This window comes from Labrus mixtus, chromosome 16, assembly GCF_963584025.1.
Source record: "Labrus mixtus chromosome 16, fLabMix1.1, whole genome shotgun sequence".
NCBI classification, from domain to species: domain Eukaryota; kingdom Metazoa; phylum Chordata; class Actinopteri; order Labriformes; family Labridae; genus Labrus; species Labrus mixtus.
Genome location: NC_083627.1, coordinates 25,962,129 through 25,977,286, shown reverse-complemented (window position 1 = coordinate 25,977,286; position 15,158 = coordinate 25,962,129). Strand labels below are relative to the sequence as shown.

The 15,158-nt window shown below is 39.9% G+C and overlaps 2 protein-coding genes across 8 annotated transcripts; both read right to left on the bottom strand.

The window, feature by feature from the left end:
• Nucleotides 1-419: 419 nt before the first annotated feature.
• LOC132990535 (synaptotagmin-like protein 1) lies at nt 420-9,780 on the bottom strand. Of its 7 annotated transcripts, none has more exons than XM_061058778.1 (16): nt 9,643-9,780; nt 9,139-9,243; nt 8,434-8,583; nt 7,177-7,328; nt 6,951-7,068; nt 6,812-6,866; nt 6,692-6,728; nt 6,571-6,608; nt 5,878-5,976; nt 5,463-5,629; nt 5,260-5,362; nt 4,625-4,786; nt 4,211-4,289; nt 4,026-4,125; nt 3,554-3,759; nt 420-1,659 (listed from the first exon to the last, which is right to left on the bottom strand). In XM_061058778.1, exons 3-16 carry the CDS (start codon nt 8,556-8,558, stop codon nt 1,517-1,519), a joined length of 1,584 nt encoding a protein of 527 aa, XP_060914761.1. In that variant the 5' UTR covers nt 8,559-8,583; nt 9,139-9,243; nt 9,643-9,780; the 3' UTR covers nt 420-1,516. The 7 variants fall into 7 exon arrangements, with proteins under 7 accessions (XP_060914761.1, XP_060914762.1, XP_060914757.1 ...); XM_061058779.1 differs by having other exon boundaries at nt 8,434-8,560; nt 9,643-9,779; XM_061058774.1 differs by having other exon boundaries at nt 9,139-9,226; nt 9,630-9,778.
• A 1,358-nt stretch (nt 9,781-11,138) lies between these two features.
• cd164l2 (CD164 sialomucin-like 2) lies at nt 11,139-13,490 on the bottom strand. The gene is made up of 6 exons (XM_061059500.1): nt 13,248-13,490; nt 12,707-12,793; nt 12,289-12,381; nt 12,162-12,203; nt 11,773-11,932; nt 11,139-11,524 (listed from the first exon to the last, which is right to left on the bottom strand). The coding sequence occupies exons 1-6, from the start codon at nt 13,324-13,326 to the stop codon at nt 11,503-11,505; spliced, it is 483 nt and encodes a 160-aa protein (XP_060915483.1). The 5' UTR covers nt 13,327-13,490; the 3' UTR covers nt 11,139-11,502.
• Nucleotides 13,491-15,158: the final 1,668 nt, after the last annotated feature.

The window sequence follows — 15,158 nt, the reverse complement described above, 5'->3', positions numbered from 1 at the left end:
CACCACTTTATACAACTTTTCCCACACACAGTACACATTTAAATACCTGAATGTGTGGACGTGGTGGAGTTCACTTTAAAAATTACAAACAAAAATAACATAAAAACTGCCTTAATAATGTAAATGGAGTCCCTGTTTAGTCTCATGCTGTTCACTGATCTGTTTTTACTCTGTTATCATCCTGTGCACAGCAGCACAGATCTCATGCTGCCACACTGATAATAATAACTGATGAATAACCTCAGCAGCTGCAGCCTGGATATCTTCAACAACCTTCTTACTGTAATACAACATTTCTACAAGCTCCAGGTGATAGTAAGGTAAATACATCTGACTACAACCTTCAGAATAAAAGGATAAATGCAAAAGTAATTACAATTAAAATTTGTAAGTTGAAAAAAAGTAGGTTACAAAAAGTTTTAAAAGTGTTTTTTAATCATTTTTAAGATGCAGAACTGGAAACCTCACTAAATTAATTTGCTTTCATATACATTATTTTAATTTAATCAGTGTTCACGTTTATTAGGAAGGCAAATTCTATTATTTCTCTAAAGGCTAATAGAGTTCATGTAAAAATGTATGGATTGATCAAAATAATCCAAAAGCCATTGGTAAAATATGTCTGTACTTACTGAACATTGTAAAGACATTTTTAAAGAATGTCTGTTCTCTTTGATACACCAGAAATGTTCATGGTAGTGGAGCACAAATATTTGGTATTAAGTCAACAAAAAAGATACACCTGTTTTCCTACAGTTAAGGAAATTCATGATATACAATTGCCTTCTCAAGACTTTATTTTGGAAGGGGAATAGCCATACTTCCGGTCTCACGCCAGAAAGAGACAAGAATCAAAATACCGCCATCTGCTGGACTGGAGTCTGGACACTTATTAACATGAGACACTGCCCAATGTTGAATTGGAGGATGAATAAACAACAGTTTGTTCTGATATTAAGAACAATAAAAGAAAAAGGGTGAGTGTAAATCACAGGACATTAAACCTCTGTTCTCATGCTCATGTGCTCGGTATTCTCCACTGTTGCCATTTTCATTTGCCAAAAAAAGTCAAGGAAAGAAGTATAAAGTCTGACCACAAGGTGGTAGTCAGTTTACTCTCCTATCTTCTTTTTCTCTGTGTAAGAGAGGAAACAGGAACACTGAATGATTCATCAATATTGGTTTGTTATTTAATTAATAAAATACAATAGATTAAACATTAAGAATGTTTTTCAAAATTAGACACAGAGTGATTCAAAACATGAAAGTAAAACATTTGAAATGTAGACGGATCTTATTTAGAAACTACTTTTTTTCGACAACATGAATTCACAACATTGTCACACTACTGCCTCCTTTGTGTGAGTGTACGTACAGTATATATATAAAAAAACAGCAAATCATTGTGACACAGAGGTTAAGTGCACTTTTATGCTTAGTGTCCTTGCATTTAACTTATTATAGAAACATTTAGAATGTATCATGTGTGTATGTGTACAAAGAGTGTGTGTGTGTGTCACTCTGATCGGTGTGTGAGGTTTGTTCTGATTGGTAGTGTTGCATCAATCCAGTGGTTTGGGTTTGTGATCATGGAGGTCCACACAGTGACCTCTTCCACTGTAGAGTCCATCCAGCTGACATCCTCCCCATAACTCTGACCTGACAACAACAAAAACACACAGGTATTATACATGATTCAAGACCACAAAAATCTTTACAGCTTACCAAACAGTAGGGTCGGCACAATAGCAGAATTTTAAACTTAGATATGACACTAGTGAAAATGAAAACGATATCAATACCTGTTTAGATACCACAACAACACAAATGTGTCCAATGTATTTGTTCAATTAAAAAAAGTCTGATCACTTATATCTAGTTTAATCGACCATTGAATTTAAACAGACAAGCGTTGCTCTCCGTCTTTCTCTCACAGCAGCTTTTGGTTTAAAATATGACTGAAGATCTGTAGTTTTTAAAAGCTTTGATACTTTTGCATACAACAGAACCTTAAAATATCAGATACTGCACTGTTTTGAAACACATGGTAGTGAAAAAGTATAAAGTATTGAACATTTTGACAACCTTACCACAGAGAGACTAATTATGTTTTTTCTTATTAAGGCCATTTAAACAAGCCCAACAAATGATCATTCTCCCGTATGACCAGCCATGTATGCCTTTTTTCCCTTCACAATATATTTAAAATCCAAGAGACAACACCTAAAAGATTGACTGACAAATCCAAAATCCAGCCTCCATGCTATAAGCACAGAAACAAAAGGATCCCAAAACTGATCAGAATCAGGTCATACACACATTTAGAGGGTAGGACCCATATGAAAACTTTGTTAAAAATCTGTTTATGACAAGCAAAACTTTATCAAAGTTGTCACCACTCTACTTTTCACACAAACACAGACAGACAGAGATGTCGTCTCCATCACTTTTCCTTTTCAAGCGCAGAAACAAGAATTATAAGCAAAACAACACCATCAACAACAACGAGGCAAACAACTTCACTGAGATAAATGATCTGAAATGAAATGTGTTTACCACATTGGTGTTAAACTTAACCCTGTTCTGCCACCAGCCCAACATACGATATTTAGCATTGCACAGTCATACTGAGACACTCTCTGGTGACCCAAAATTGACCTCGCTCTGATGACAGGACCATCTGAAATGCCTGAAATACTGACGGGACAAAATGCAAAGTAGAGCACTGGACTGAAACCCTGTCACCATAAAGCTTCCAAACACCACTGTAGCATGAAGCATAACACTGCCTTTATGGCTCCATCTACAAAGCTGACCATAAAATAAACCAGCCAGACAAACATCACCTTTAATGTGACATCCCTGTGAACAGAGAGTGCTCTCCTCCAAGCAAACAGAATGTCAAGGGACTCGTAAAAAAACATTTAATCTGTAATCAGAGCTTTTTACATTTGAAACTATTAAAACTTTGTGTCATTAGAATGCCAACACAGAAGAGCAAAATATGGACTGCTACTTTCAGAACAAAGTAAATAAAGGTGTGTTGTTCCTTTATCTGTTATATCCAATGCTACAAAGAGCGTCACTATAACAAATAAGGGCGAGCCCTATAAAATGACCAATCATTCCATTTATCACTTTAGTATGAAGGTGAATGAAACAAGCCAAACAACGGGGAAAAATCACACAAGGGTTTTTAGTAAAATCTTCAATATTTGCTCAAGAAAGCATTTGTTTAATTCAGGATGTACATACTTTTATGACCCACTAATCTAATCCTTGTGGCCCCTAATCCTGAATAAATCAGCTATGTAAATGCAACAACAACAAAAAAGCTACACTGTATGTGCTATTACTGTTTTTATGGTATGTTAGCCGGCTCTAATGCAAACCTAATCCTTCACCAGAGCCACAAAGATGAAGAATCTATTACACAATAATCCTGTACAGAATCTCACAAATGTCATTCTGTCTTAATAAGGGCTAAACGGTGCGACTGTAAAGTGGCTGGTCACTCTTAATTCAGACAACAGTAGCAGAGAGAAACACTCACCAGTTCCACAGCTCAGACGAATCCCTCCCAGCACGTGTGATTTTAACCCTTCACGCTGCCACACAGTCAGCTCAGCACAGGCCTCTCTCATGTCGCTGGTGTGGAAGCCGTCGTAGACCATAGTGTGGTTGTATGTGGGGCTGATGGAGCGCTTTGTCATCCGCGTCTTCTGCCCACTCTGCCGACTAGCATCTGGGAGGATGAAGCTTTTGAGATGTGGATTAGGATTAAAGACAATTACGTTCAGATACAAAACAGAATCTGTTCATGTTAATATTTTAAATATATATATTAATTTTTTATCAAATGTAATAATTAAATGTTTTTTTCCAGATCTAAAGGGTTAATTTGGGGATTTGTATGCCTTTATTTAGAGACAGGGCAGTAAATAGAGTAAGGAATTGAGGAGTGTCATGCAGGAAAGGTCATATTGTAAAAGTATAAATTCTGTTATTTTGCAGAACTGACACACCTTCTTACAAAGGAGTCTATAGCACCTCCTTTGTTGGACAGGAGACTGTGAGCCTCCCGAAGCCAGATGTGGAGCTCTCCTGTTAGAGGCAGACCGCCACCTTAACACACACACACACAATGCATGATATACAGGTAATTACTGTGGAACATTACTGTAATCCACAAAATATGTGCTCTGCTCACCCTCATATCCATCAGGGATGAACTTAATCGAGAGCACGATGGTCCCACGGCTGCTAATGGAGTCTGGATTCAAATGAACCTGAGATGAGGGGAGAGTAGAGAGGAGGAAAAGATTAAGAGATGGAAAAAAAGAGGGAAGGAGGCGGGAGGCAGAAGTGTGGAGGCAGGAAGATATTACGGTTACATAAAACTTAGTTGAAATTCACAGCATGTCTTCCTCTCCCTTCACAGCTCTCCCAGACACCAGAGACACCCCTCCCTGTTTTCTATGTCTGCAACAAAGCTGCCAAATCTGCTGCTACACAAACACTCAGATACGAAACAACAGTAGATGCAGGCTCTGGAGTGTTGGAAATATTTGTGTGTGGTTATTCAAAAATGATCTTGCATCTTTTTATGTCTGATCTTGCTTACCCTGGGTTGCAGGTCTTGCCAAAGTGGTTGAGTGCAGGTCCAGTCCCAGAGGCCCAGAGCGACCTCCACCTCCCCCAGAAACACGTTCCTCCCCAGGGGCTCAGCGTGCCACACGGACAGGTTCAAGGTCCGGCTTCGTAACTCTCCCTTACGCACTTTATACTGTAAAACGAGATCCAGAATGAGACAGGAAATGCATGGATGGGAGTGAGAAGTGCGGGATATGTTCTCAACTACACTTTAAAGATCCTGTGAGAAGCTTCCAGTCAGTATCACATCTGATGTTCTTTTCCTGTACACGTGTAAGTAGTGTTTTCTGACAAAAAAAAAACTTGTCCTGTCTATTTTTAACAGTCAAATGTATCTCTTAGCGAGATCTTTGCCATGGAATAGGTGAAAAAAAAGTTGTTTCTTCTTCATGCTGCAAACCACTTTATCTAAACCCTGCAGTGGTTTTAAGCATTAAAAATAACAATATAGAAAATAATTTATCTTTTTCCTGATGGTCTTGTTTCTTTTTTTACATCATTAAGAAACATCAGTATTGATTTAAGTCTGTTGCATAACCAGCTAAAAACCCTTCACAGGAGCTTTGGTAGTGTATTTTATACACTGCAGAAACACTGGTGCCTCACTCGGAGCGTCTGATCATAAACAGGGTTCACTGTCTTCTTCTTCACTGAGGTTTTCTTTTTACTTTGACTCGACTTGTCGGGCAGGAGATAGGATTTAACATATCTGGGGAAAAACACACACACACACACACACAGATAGATTACTGGTTTTGGTGTGCGTCATTGCAGCTGCAAAATATACATCCACCTGCACTGTCACTCACGGATCAGAGCGATTCTTGCGTGCCAAGGCGATGTCCTCACAGCGATTCACTTTCACCTGCAGCTCCTCCTTCTGGGTGTCGTAAACCAATGAGAACAGAATACGGCCCCTCACCTCCACTAACCCAAAATCCCCCGAGCTGAATAGACTCATCATGCTCCCAGTGAGCTATAACGCACACACGCGCAGACACACACACGCACACACACAGCAGAAATCAGCTCCTGCGTCATTGTCCTCTGCTGAGTCATCTTGCGTAGCCGGATAGACAATTAATCAAAAGTGCTTGTGTGTGTGTGTGTGTGTGTGTGTGTGTGTGTGTGTGTGTGTGTGTGTGTGTGTGTGTGTGTGTGTGTGTGTGTGTGTGTGTGTGTGTGTGTGTGTGTGTGTGAATGTATATGTGTGAGTGTAGGTACCATGTAGCCTGATTGAAGACTGCCGGTGGAGCTGCTGTTTTTCAGAGAAGCTGGCTCTGTCAGGCTGCTGCTCAGAGAGTCATAGTCCCCGTAGTCTTCCTGAGCGCACACACACACCCATAACTCTTAAACACATCATCTATCAATTATTACCGTCTTCCTTTTCGCACATCATCGTACAATGCATGTAAAAGATGTTTGACGAATTAACTCATTTATGCTGCATTCATGTTTTATCAGAAAAATCAGAAAAAAAGAAAATCCCCCCAGGTTAAAACATCTGGAACAAAAATCAGAGCCATGTTATGCAAAGGAATGGCGGACAAGAAACGTTTTATAATTTATAGTTGTATTAAGATGTTTTGGTCACGTGTCATTTTTTGACACAATATTTAGCTGCTACCATTAGCTGATTTCCATAAAGTACATTATTTCTGAGAAATTAAATGCAGCACATCTTTTTTTGTATCTTGTATATTGTTTCAACGTTACCACTTAAACTTTGTGAACATTTCAAAGTCAGAGAAACTGTTTTTCACTCAAATAAATGGGATATCTGAGGAGTGCGTTATTCCAGGGGTTTAAAAGGAGTTGTTGTCATTATGTTTAAACAGATTGTGGATTAATTTACCGTTAAAACCAGAACTGCTACTTGGTGTAATCTGCAAATGTGGGAATGTGTGTTATAATCACCTCAAGATCCTCTGAGTGGCCATTACTTCTTTCATACTCTATGAAGGAATAGAAAGAGTTAAACATCACACTTAGAGTTGGCCAGGAAGGTACAGAGGCACTGAGTTAGAGGTTTTCATACCTTTGGATGAGGAGGAACTATTTCTAAACGGGAGACCCTGAAAGTGGAGATGATTATTTATATTTAGAGTATATTTTTAAGCATAGGAAAAGAGTTTTAAAAAGTCTTCTGCACACTGACCTTTGTTATGGGAATTTTTGTTCTGGATGTTGGAGAACTTTGAAAACTCTCCTGACTTCTAGAAACAGAAAAAAAAGATGTGAACAACTGTACCTACACACGTTACATTTCTTTCTCTGTAAACCGACTTCTTACTAACCCTCCACTCTGCTCTTCTTTTCTGTCTTTCAGTCTTTTTTCAGCCTCAGGAGAGGAGTTGTTGTTGTTGTGCGAGGTTTCCTCTCTCTCGCCATTGAACAGTTCAGTCAGGGACACATCTGTTACCATAACAACAACCACACAGCCATCACTGGGATATCCCTATCAGGGTAAGAGAAAACACCCACTGATTGGTAATACTAGTATCGCATTAACTGAAAACTTACCTCTGCTCTTGGTTTTTCTGTGGCGGAGGGTGGCATGGATGAGGGTGCAGACTGACGCCCGGTTGCGGTGGCGTTTGCTGCGCTCCTCGTCGAACCACACCCCCGTCAGGGAGCGCAGACGTGCAGGGTCTGTCTCTGTCTCCTCAAGGATCCTGCAGCGTCAACACAAGGCCGAGTTACACAGCAAACAATCACAACTGCAAAGTCGGCTCATGTCACGCTAGGACTCAAACCAAACAGTCAGTGTTGTCCCTTCTGTTATATAATTTACTGATCCTAAAACAGACAAGACCCTTTGTGAATTCTACTGATAGAAAAAAAGACAGGGCTTGACTTCAATTACAATAACAAGGAGGGTCAAATACTTTACTCTTCTATAGTCACCCTGACAGTAGACTTCTATTATTACTTCGTTTTGATTTTGTTGAAAACATAATTGCCAATTAATTTATTGAAGTCTAGCAAAAATGAAAAACATTATCAGGTTTAACTCATCAACAGTGAGGATGTGAACTCTGCCTTAGGCACTGGGAACTCGCAATGAGCATGTCATACTCCTTCCTGATTAAAAGACTTATCAGCTGCAGAGAAAATAATTTATAATGCGTAACTATTTGCTTGCTGATGCCGAAACTTGAAGATTAATCAACACAAGCAAAAATGGGACAATAGCTTTCCTTTCTTTTCTTTTAAAAAAAAATTATAGCTAAATTTAGAGGTCCTCTCAGACCACATTGCCAACAATCAATAACACTGATATTGCAGGAGATGTTGTGCCCTGTAGGCAAAACAAATGTCCCTGTGTATCTTTATGACTTCACTTAGTGAGTCTACTCTCGGCTCATTTAGCAACCAAAAGTGGCAAAGTGGGCAACTGCCCCAACTAACTCAGAAGAGTCCCAGGTTCACAGTTTGGCCACTGACTTTCGTTCATAAAACTAAGGGAAAGTTCTGGGATCCTACTGTTCACTCTTTGTCTTTCCTCGTATTCCACTTTCTTGAAACAGCTCACAAAGAGTAAGTCTAAACCTGCTTCAAATGTAAAGAGAAAACAAGTTCATTTCCTGATTTTGAGGACCCCATCTCATCTTGTGCCTCCCTGCATCAGAACCTGAATCATATCAGCTGCAATTGAGCTTTATGGTCTACACTGTTAAGGTTTTGCACAATACGTTTCTTTTATTTTTTATATATATCTTTAACTATAACAAACCGTTTTTTTTGGTCAATTAAAGGGGGAAAACTTTCACCTCTGACCTTACACGTCCTTCATCGAGGCGTTGCAGCTCCAGGTCCCGCTGTAAGACCTGCAGGATGCTTGACTGCTCCTCTTCTGTCAAGTGACTCAGGTCCAGAGAAGAGTCAGCTGGCTCCTTTTCCATTCCTGAGTGAAGCCAAAACCCCGATCTTAAACAAACCTATTACTCTGTGTTTACATTAAGCCTGTGATATGACATAAAAACTGAAGACTTGCAAGAGTAAACATGTTCAGTGCTCTCAGGACTGACTTTGTATTTATTCAGTATCAAATCATTCAGAACGCAGTGTATCAAGTAGCACATTATAGGAACATTTTGGTTTATAGAAACAGGTTGTATCTTGTCTTGACCTTGAACTTAAGAAGTCACACTATTAAACATTTAAACTAAATCAAGGTCGGCAAAGACACATGATGTGTCAGGTAGGGTAGTCTAGTCTTTTTAGTGACCTTAGTCCACTCTTTCTGTAGCTGATTTGTTCAAATACAAAATAAAAAACATACTGTAAAAGAGTTAAAAAAAATTAATATTGAGGGTAATCAGATTTATTCTGCTACTATCCTGTTTTGATACTAGGAGCATGGTGTTTAAATGAAGGAGTGTGCAATTGACTTAGCTGCTGCACTACACTTTAATTATAATTATGTTCATAAATGCTCACACAACTGAACCTGTGTATGTTTACTGCCCTGAGGCTAGTTACCTTAGAGTGATTCACGCATGCGCAAAGAGACTCTAGTTGAGCGTTTTGAAGCTTGGCCAACAGGATGTCATGCAACAAGACCCCACAGCTTTCACAACCTGACACCTAAAGACAGAATACATGTTATTGTAGTGTTCAAGAGGTGCTCCAATTAATAATAAAAACAATTGGTAGAATCCTGGGGTTAAGCTAGAAGTTGGGTGGCTAGCTACTGGTGAGTAATTATTTATAGTCGCTGTTTATCTTGAAGACAATACATGGGACAACAATTGATCCTATGTTTTATATTATCATCAAAGTTTTTGGTCAAAATAAAAGAGATACAAATAATTGCCTTTAAGGACAATTGTCAAATTCAAATACACCTTCACCAGCAGCGCGAGAGAGAGCACACCTGTCGCTACTTTTCCTGTTTTGGAACAAGAACAACTGTACCTTTTCGTAATCGTTAAAAAAAACCTCATAAACATATAATAACAAGCTGCCAAAACGGTGTTACCTTACTTTACAGCTTCCGCAAGTTCCATCTGTGAAAGGTTTTGTACAAAGTTGTCCTCAGTGCGGTGTGTGTGGCGTGTGTGAGCGTGTGTATGTGTGTGTGTGTTTGTGTCAAGGTCTGTGTGCAGAGTAAATGCTGTGAACACGCCCTCCAGAGTTAGTCCACATAGGGTGAACTGGGAGCCGAGCGCGAGGCGGAACAAACAGTAAAATACACAGTGTGTGTGTGTGTGTGTGTGTGTGTGTGTGTGTGTGTGTGTGTGTGTGTGTGTGTGTGTGCGTGTCACGGAAGTTTTACTAAATGGCAGCAGGGTGGAGGTGGGATGTTAACTTTCCTCCTGTAGCTGGCCACACCTGCTAAACACACACTAGGCCTCAAACTGAGGCTATGGTACACACACACACACACACACACACACACACACACACACAATACAAACAGAGATCTCTAGTCCGTGTTTTAGAGCAGAGGAGAGAACAGTGCATGAAATCTGCTGGAACTTTATTGTGGATTCAAAGTGTGTGTCTACTAGACTTCCCTTTCTTTTTTTGAAAGTGTGGTTTTCTGTGTATTGGGGGAGGGTGCTTGGATAGCGAAACGGGAGCTGTATTCAGTCCTGGCCTTTGTCAACAGACTTGGAAGTCAGCCACACTTGATCCAGTTGGGGAACTTTTTTTGTGCAGACTCATTCAAGCCTGCTGGTCCTGGCGCAGACAGCGACCTGTGCATCCAACCACCCATCCCGCTGCTCCCCGAAAGGCCTCCATCTCGGGCTGTCCCTGCTGCATGCTGCTATCCATTCTAATGTCCAGATAAGTGAGGATATTTGTTGAGTCTCTTATCTGCACATCCATCTCTGTCTGCATGGGTGAATCACCTCCCTTACTGTGCATGTGGTCAAACATGCACTTAGCTCACACTGTGCAGAAATTGACTTTGACTTGCTGTTAACATCAAGACATGACATAGACCCATGAAGGGAGGCAAATGTGTTTATCCTTAGTTTATTCAGCCCCTTTAAAGCAATTTGATATTCTAGTGGCACACCCTAAAGATCAAACATTTACAATGATGAACTTAACAAGCACAGAATGATGAAACAGGGTAGTATTACATCTCTTATAGCTGTTATTACAGGGCTAAAACTGATATTGATCATATGAGCAGTGGAAACAGAATTCTGACAAAGAAACCATCAGAATCTCCTCCATGGCTCTCTTAGGTAATAATTTTAGCAATCCAACTCACTGCAAGTTAACAGAGGAAAGAAATATGTTTCATTTACAAATATTATTTTTCTTGTCTCAATAAAGCAACAAAATGTTAGCTCAACACTAAAAACAGACATCCTCTTCAATGATGGACAGAATCTTGTGTGGAACCCATTTTGGTCTATTTAAGAGTTCTTAAAAACACTTAAAATGCCTGTTTTGACCTTGTCTGACCTACTGTTTTCATTTAATCATATCTCCCTTTCCCACAACAGCACTGTACTTTAAAAAAAATCTTGGTTAATTCAGATACAGGTTGTTTTGAAGAGGTTATCACTTAAACGTAATATCTTAGCTCACAAAGCGAAGACATTAAAGCTGTTTTTTTTTCTTATTTGTCTGATTTTGTGAAAATTAACAGCCACATTTCTTTGACATATAAATACTATACAAACACACTAAACATGAATGATACATTATTCTGGGGAGAAAAAAGTCCACTTTATAACACACCCATTCCCCAAGGGGAAACATTATAGGGACCAAACCAAGAATGACAGGGGCTCAGAAAGAAAAAAAAAACACTCTTGTCGTCACAAATCGATGAGTCACTGCTCGACTGTCCTCTAGGCTCGTTTGTTTGTCCTTTACACTTCACTGTGGTGCTGGCTGATCTCTGTAATAAGACAGAAACAATTTTAATATGGAAAGATGCAATTAAAGATTACAATCAAATGCAATCTATAAAGGATGTTAAGTATGCACAACACTGTGTTAGACTGCTGTTGGTCGCTGCCTCCACTAGAGGCCACTGTTGCATCAACAGACCATCACTTAATATAACACATTGACATGCACCTTCTTAAACTGATGCAGTCATGCTACATTCTTTGTCCTCCAACACCTACATGCATCTCAACTCACATGGGGTCATAGCTGCTCTGCTCTTTGGATTTGAGGAAGCGCATGGCAAAGAAGCCCCCCGCCTGCAGACACAGCACCAATATTATGCCGCCGATGAAGCTGGACATGTCAAACTTGGCCTGGGAGAACTCTGATGATGGATTGGGGTTACTTCCATCCCCTGGAAGCAAAGAAGAAGAAGATTTTGATGTTTAAATAGAAATGACATGAAAAGGGGATGTGTGGGGGAAGGAGGGGCATTTTTTCATGGGCTTTTACTGGAAATGACTTTGTGGCAGTCAATGAGTGGGGAACATTTAACTCAGCTCTTGTGGGAATAATAACTGTCTGACGCAAAAGGGAGAGAAGGGGAAGGAGGGGGATGCTTGAGCAGTCTCCATATAATTTACCTGAGTCACCTCCACCTCCTCCATCAGCCACAGTCTCTACAACTGAAATGCAACACGCAAAATAAAGAAGTGTTATAGGGTTGCATAGAAATATCTTGGGTCGATTTTAGAGTGTATTGTTGAATACCTGTGCACAATTCAGACACTCTAGTCCAGCTGCAGTTCATGGCGGTGTCTGCGGAGTCACCCTGATCAGTCATACAACTGCCTGTATCATTACCTGAGACAGAGAACATGCTTTTTCAGTGTATGTGTGTGTGTGTGTGTGTGTGTGTGTGTGTGTGTGTGTGTGTGTGTGTGTGTGTGTGTGTGTGTGTGCGTGTATGAGTGTTACTGGCATACTAAATAATTCAGTCTTCTTGTACAAACCAGGGAAGCTTCTGTTACAGCAACCGAATGATTGAATTACTATCAGAAGTCAGAGGTGTGTGTGTGTGTGTGTGTGTGTGTGTGTGTGTGTGTGTGTGTGTGTGTGTGTGTGTGTGTGTGTGTGTGTGTGTGTCTGTGTGTCTGTGCGTGTGTGTGTCTGTGCGTGTGTGTGTTACCAGTTGGACAAAGCCTCCAGACACAGCCTGTCAGGTTGAGCATGGAGACTCCAACACACAGGTCACATGACTCGGCCTGAGAACAATCTATAGCAGGCACACAAAGCAGGCAGGGGATTGAAAGTGTCACTTACAACAAAATGTTGGCCAATGCACTATTAATACTCCCACATAAACCATAAACACAAAAACTGCTTCATTATTTCAAGATGTCCCAGGAGTTTGGGCGGCGTCAAATCAGGCAAAAGTGGGGGGTCAAAATTCATGAGTAATGCCATATAATAGATAGTATATACTCCTAATTATACTGTTGTCTTCTTGAAGAAAAAAACATTGGAAAGCAATGCATTAGGTGTAAAGAAAAGGGAGACTTGTGAACAAAATGAATAATAAGAAATAAGAAGACAAGGAAAGGAGACATCAGATACTAGGAGGGATGGTGAAGGAAGACACACTAGTAGGTCTCTAAAAGAGACCAAAACCCACTCAGATTGTTATACAGTATGAAAATAATTGTCAAACACAATAAATGAATCCATACCTGACTGTGAGTACACAGCGGGCACCACAGCTACAAGCAGCAGAGTGGCGCAGAGGACCTTCAAAACCAACGGTTGCATCCTGACTGCCACAGAGCACTGACAACGACAGCTGGAAACTTTAAAGAATTCTACAAAGGGAAAAAAAATACAAAAAAAAATGTTTCCTCAAAAGGACATCCAGTAGTTGCAAAATGTGATAAAGCTCAGGGCTTGAACACTGAGGGAAAGACAGGAGACAGAGATCTGTGTAACATGAGCGACACCAAAACCTGGTCTCCTGGCAACCATCTGGCCAACCTTAACCCTGCTGAAATACACACCAGGTTGGACGGAGTGGCACCTGTTCACTAAAGCAAACATTGCATGCACCAAAACTTGCATTCACAAAATGTCCTTAAACATAAAAAATTAGAACGAGATAAATAAGTAAGTATTGTAAGTAATTATTCACCCATCTGATACTGCACAGGGCTCATCGGCGGCAGCGTCCATGCTGGAAATCCTGTCTCAGTCTAACTTTTAGTCAACCTAACGACAGGCTGAGAGCTGGAGCTGAGGCAGGTTTTAAGTCTCTTCACAAACCGTTAAACCGCGCCCACCTGTCAATCAGATCAGCCTCATGTAGTGTATAACTTATATTGTTTATAAAATCAAAAAGGATTTCTCTGTTGTAAAATCATGCATTTTGGAATGCCTGTGTATGTGACTTCCTGGGTTCTTGGAGCCAGCCTCAAGCGGACACTCAATGAACTGCAGAATCTTCACTTCTGCATCTTTTTTTAATACTGGAGGTTGCCAGGTTCAAAACAAGAGAATTGTTAAAATAAAAATTGTAGTGTTTGGAAAGTGAACAAAGTTTGGATCTTTAGACCGTATTTATTTGTAATCCATTCAAAAGATGTTAAGATATTTCAGTGTACAACAAGGAGATGGACTGACAGACTGACAGAGACAGACACCATGCCCTGAGCTAAACAGCTAACATGGCTAAAATTATATTCGTTACACAACAGGTTTTACAAAGGATACTTTAACATTTCCAGACCCTAACCTTGAAACTAAAGCAATACAAGGGGGAAATCACTCTTTCTATCGTTATACCTAAATGTGGACAAAGACACCTATAATAAAAATCTAAATTTGATGTTTCATAATGATTAATCTAAAATTACAAAGTACCCAATCCAATAGAGGTTATTTCAAAGTGGACTGACTTAATGTGGAGTGACAGGCTGACAGACAACACAATCCCCAGGGCAACAACTAACATGGCTATAAATATAAACTGGTTCCACAACTTTTTTTATTATTGGATACTGAAACCTTTCCAGGCCTCAAAAGCAAAAAAAAATCCCTCTTTCAATAAACTAAGCACAAGTCATGTTCACGCCAAAACTGTCTCAAGCATCTTGGCTTTGAGTGGCAAATACAAGGTAGCAAACATTAATCTGTGAAATAAAATAGAACCATTCAGATCCTATTTGGCTCTGGTTTTCCTCTGAGGAGTGAAACTGATTTATTTTAAACAACCATCCGCTAAAAAGAGTCTGATGAAGACTTGTCATCAGCACTGTCTGATGTAGTAGTTAATGTGTGTCAAGAGTTATCCAATCAAATCAAAACAGTTCTAATTATAATGTTAGCAAGCACATACATTGACGTTGACGTTAGGCTGTCAGAAACACTGTGACGAGGTGGTAGGCAGCCTGAACGTCAAAACATCACTTCAGATGCGTCTATTTGTGATGAAGAGCTGCCTGTTCACTTGTCAATCATCTCAAATATGATTTATACATCTATAATTACATCAGACCAGGTTTTCAAGTCAAGCAAAACAATTACTGCCGTAAATCTAACAAGATATCAAACTGAGTTCATTGGTGTATTCATGCTTTTGTCCCTTCAATCTT

Excerpts from the sequence above, each read along its gene's own strand:
- LOC132990535 (XM_061058778.1), bottom strand. The coding sequence starts at position 8,558 with ATGGAAAAGGAGCCAGCTGACTCTTCTCTGGACCTGAGTCACTTGACA. Across the intron at positions 7,329-8,433 it reads CTCGATGAAGGACGTGTAAG|GATCCTTGAGGAGACAGAGA; the intron begins GTCAGAGGTGAA and ends TTGACGCTGCAG. Across the intron at positions 5,630-5,877 it reads GTCTTCAATCAGGCTACATG|CTCACTGGGAGCATGATGAG; the intron begins GTACCTACACTC and ends TGTGCGTTATAG.
- cd164l2 (XM_061059500.1), bottom strand. The coding sequence starts at position 13,326 with ATGCAACCGTTGGTTTTGAAGGTCCTCTGCGCCACTCTGCTGCTTGTA. Across the intron at positions 12,204-12,288 it reads AGTGTCTGAATTGTGCACAG|TTGTAGAGACTGTGGCTGAT; the intron begins GTATTCAACAAT and ends GTTGCATTTCAG. Across the intron at positions 11,933-12,161 it reads AGGAGGTGGAGGTGACTCAG|GGGATGGAAGTAACCCCAAT; the intron begins GTAAATTATATG and ends CTTTGCTTCCAG.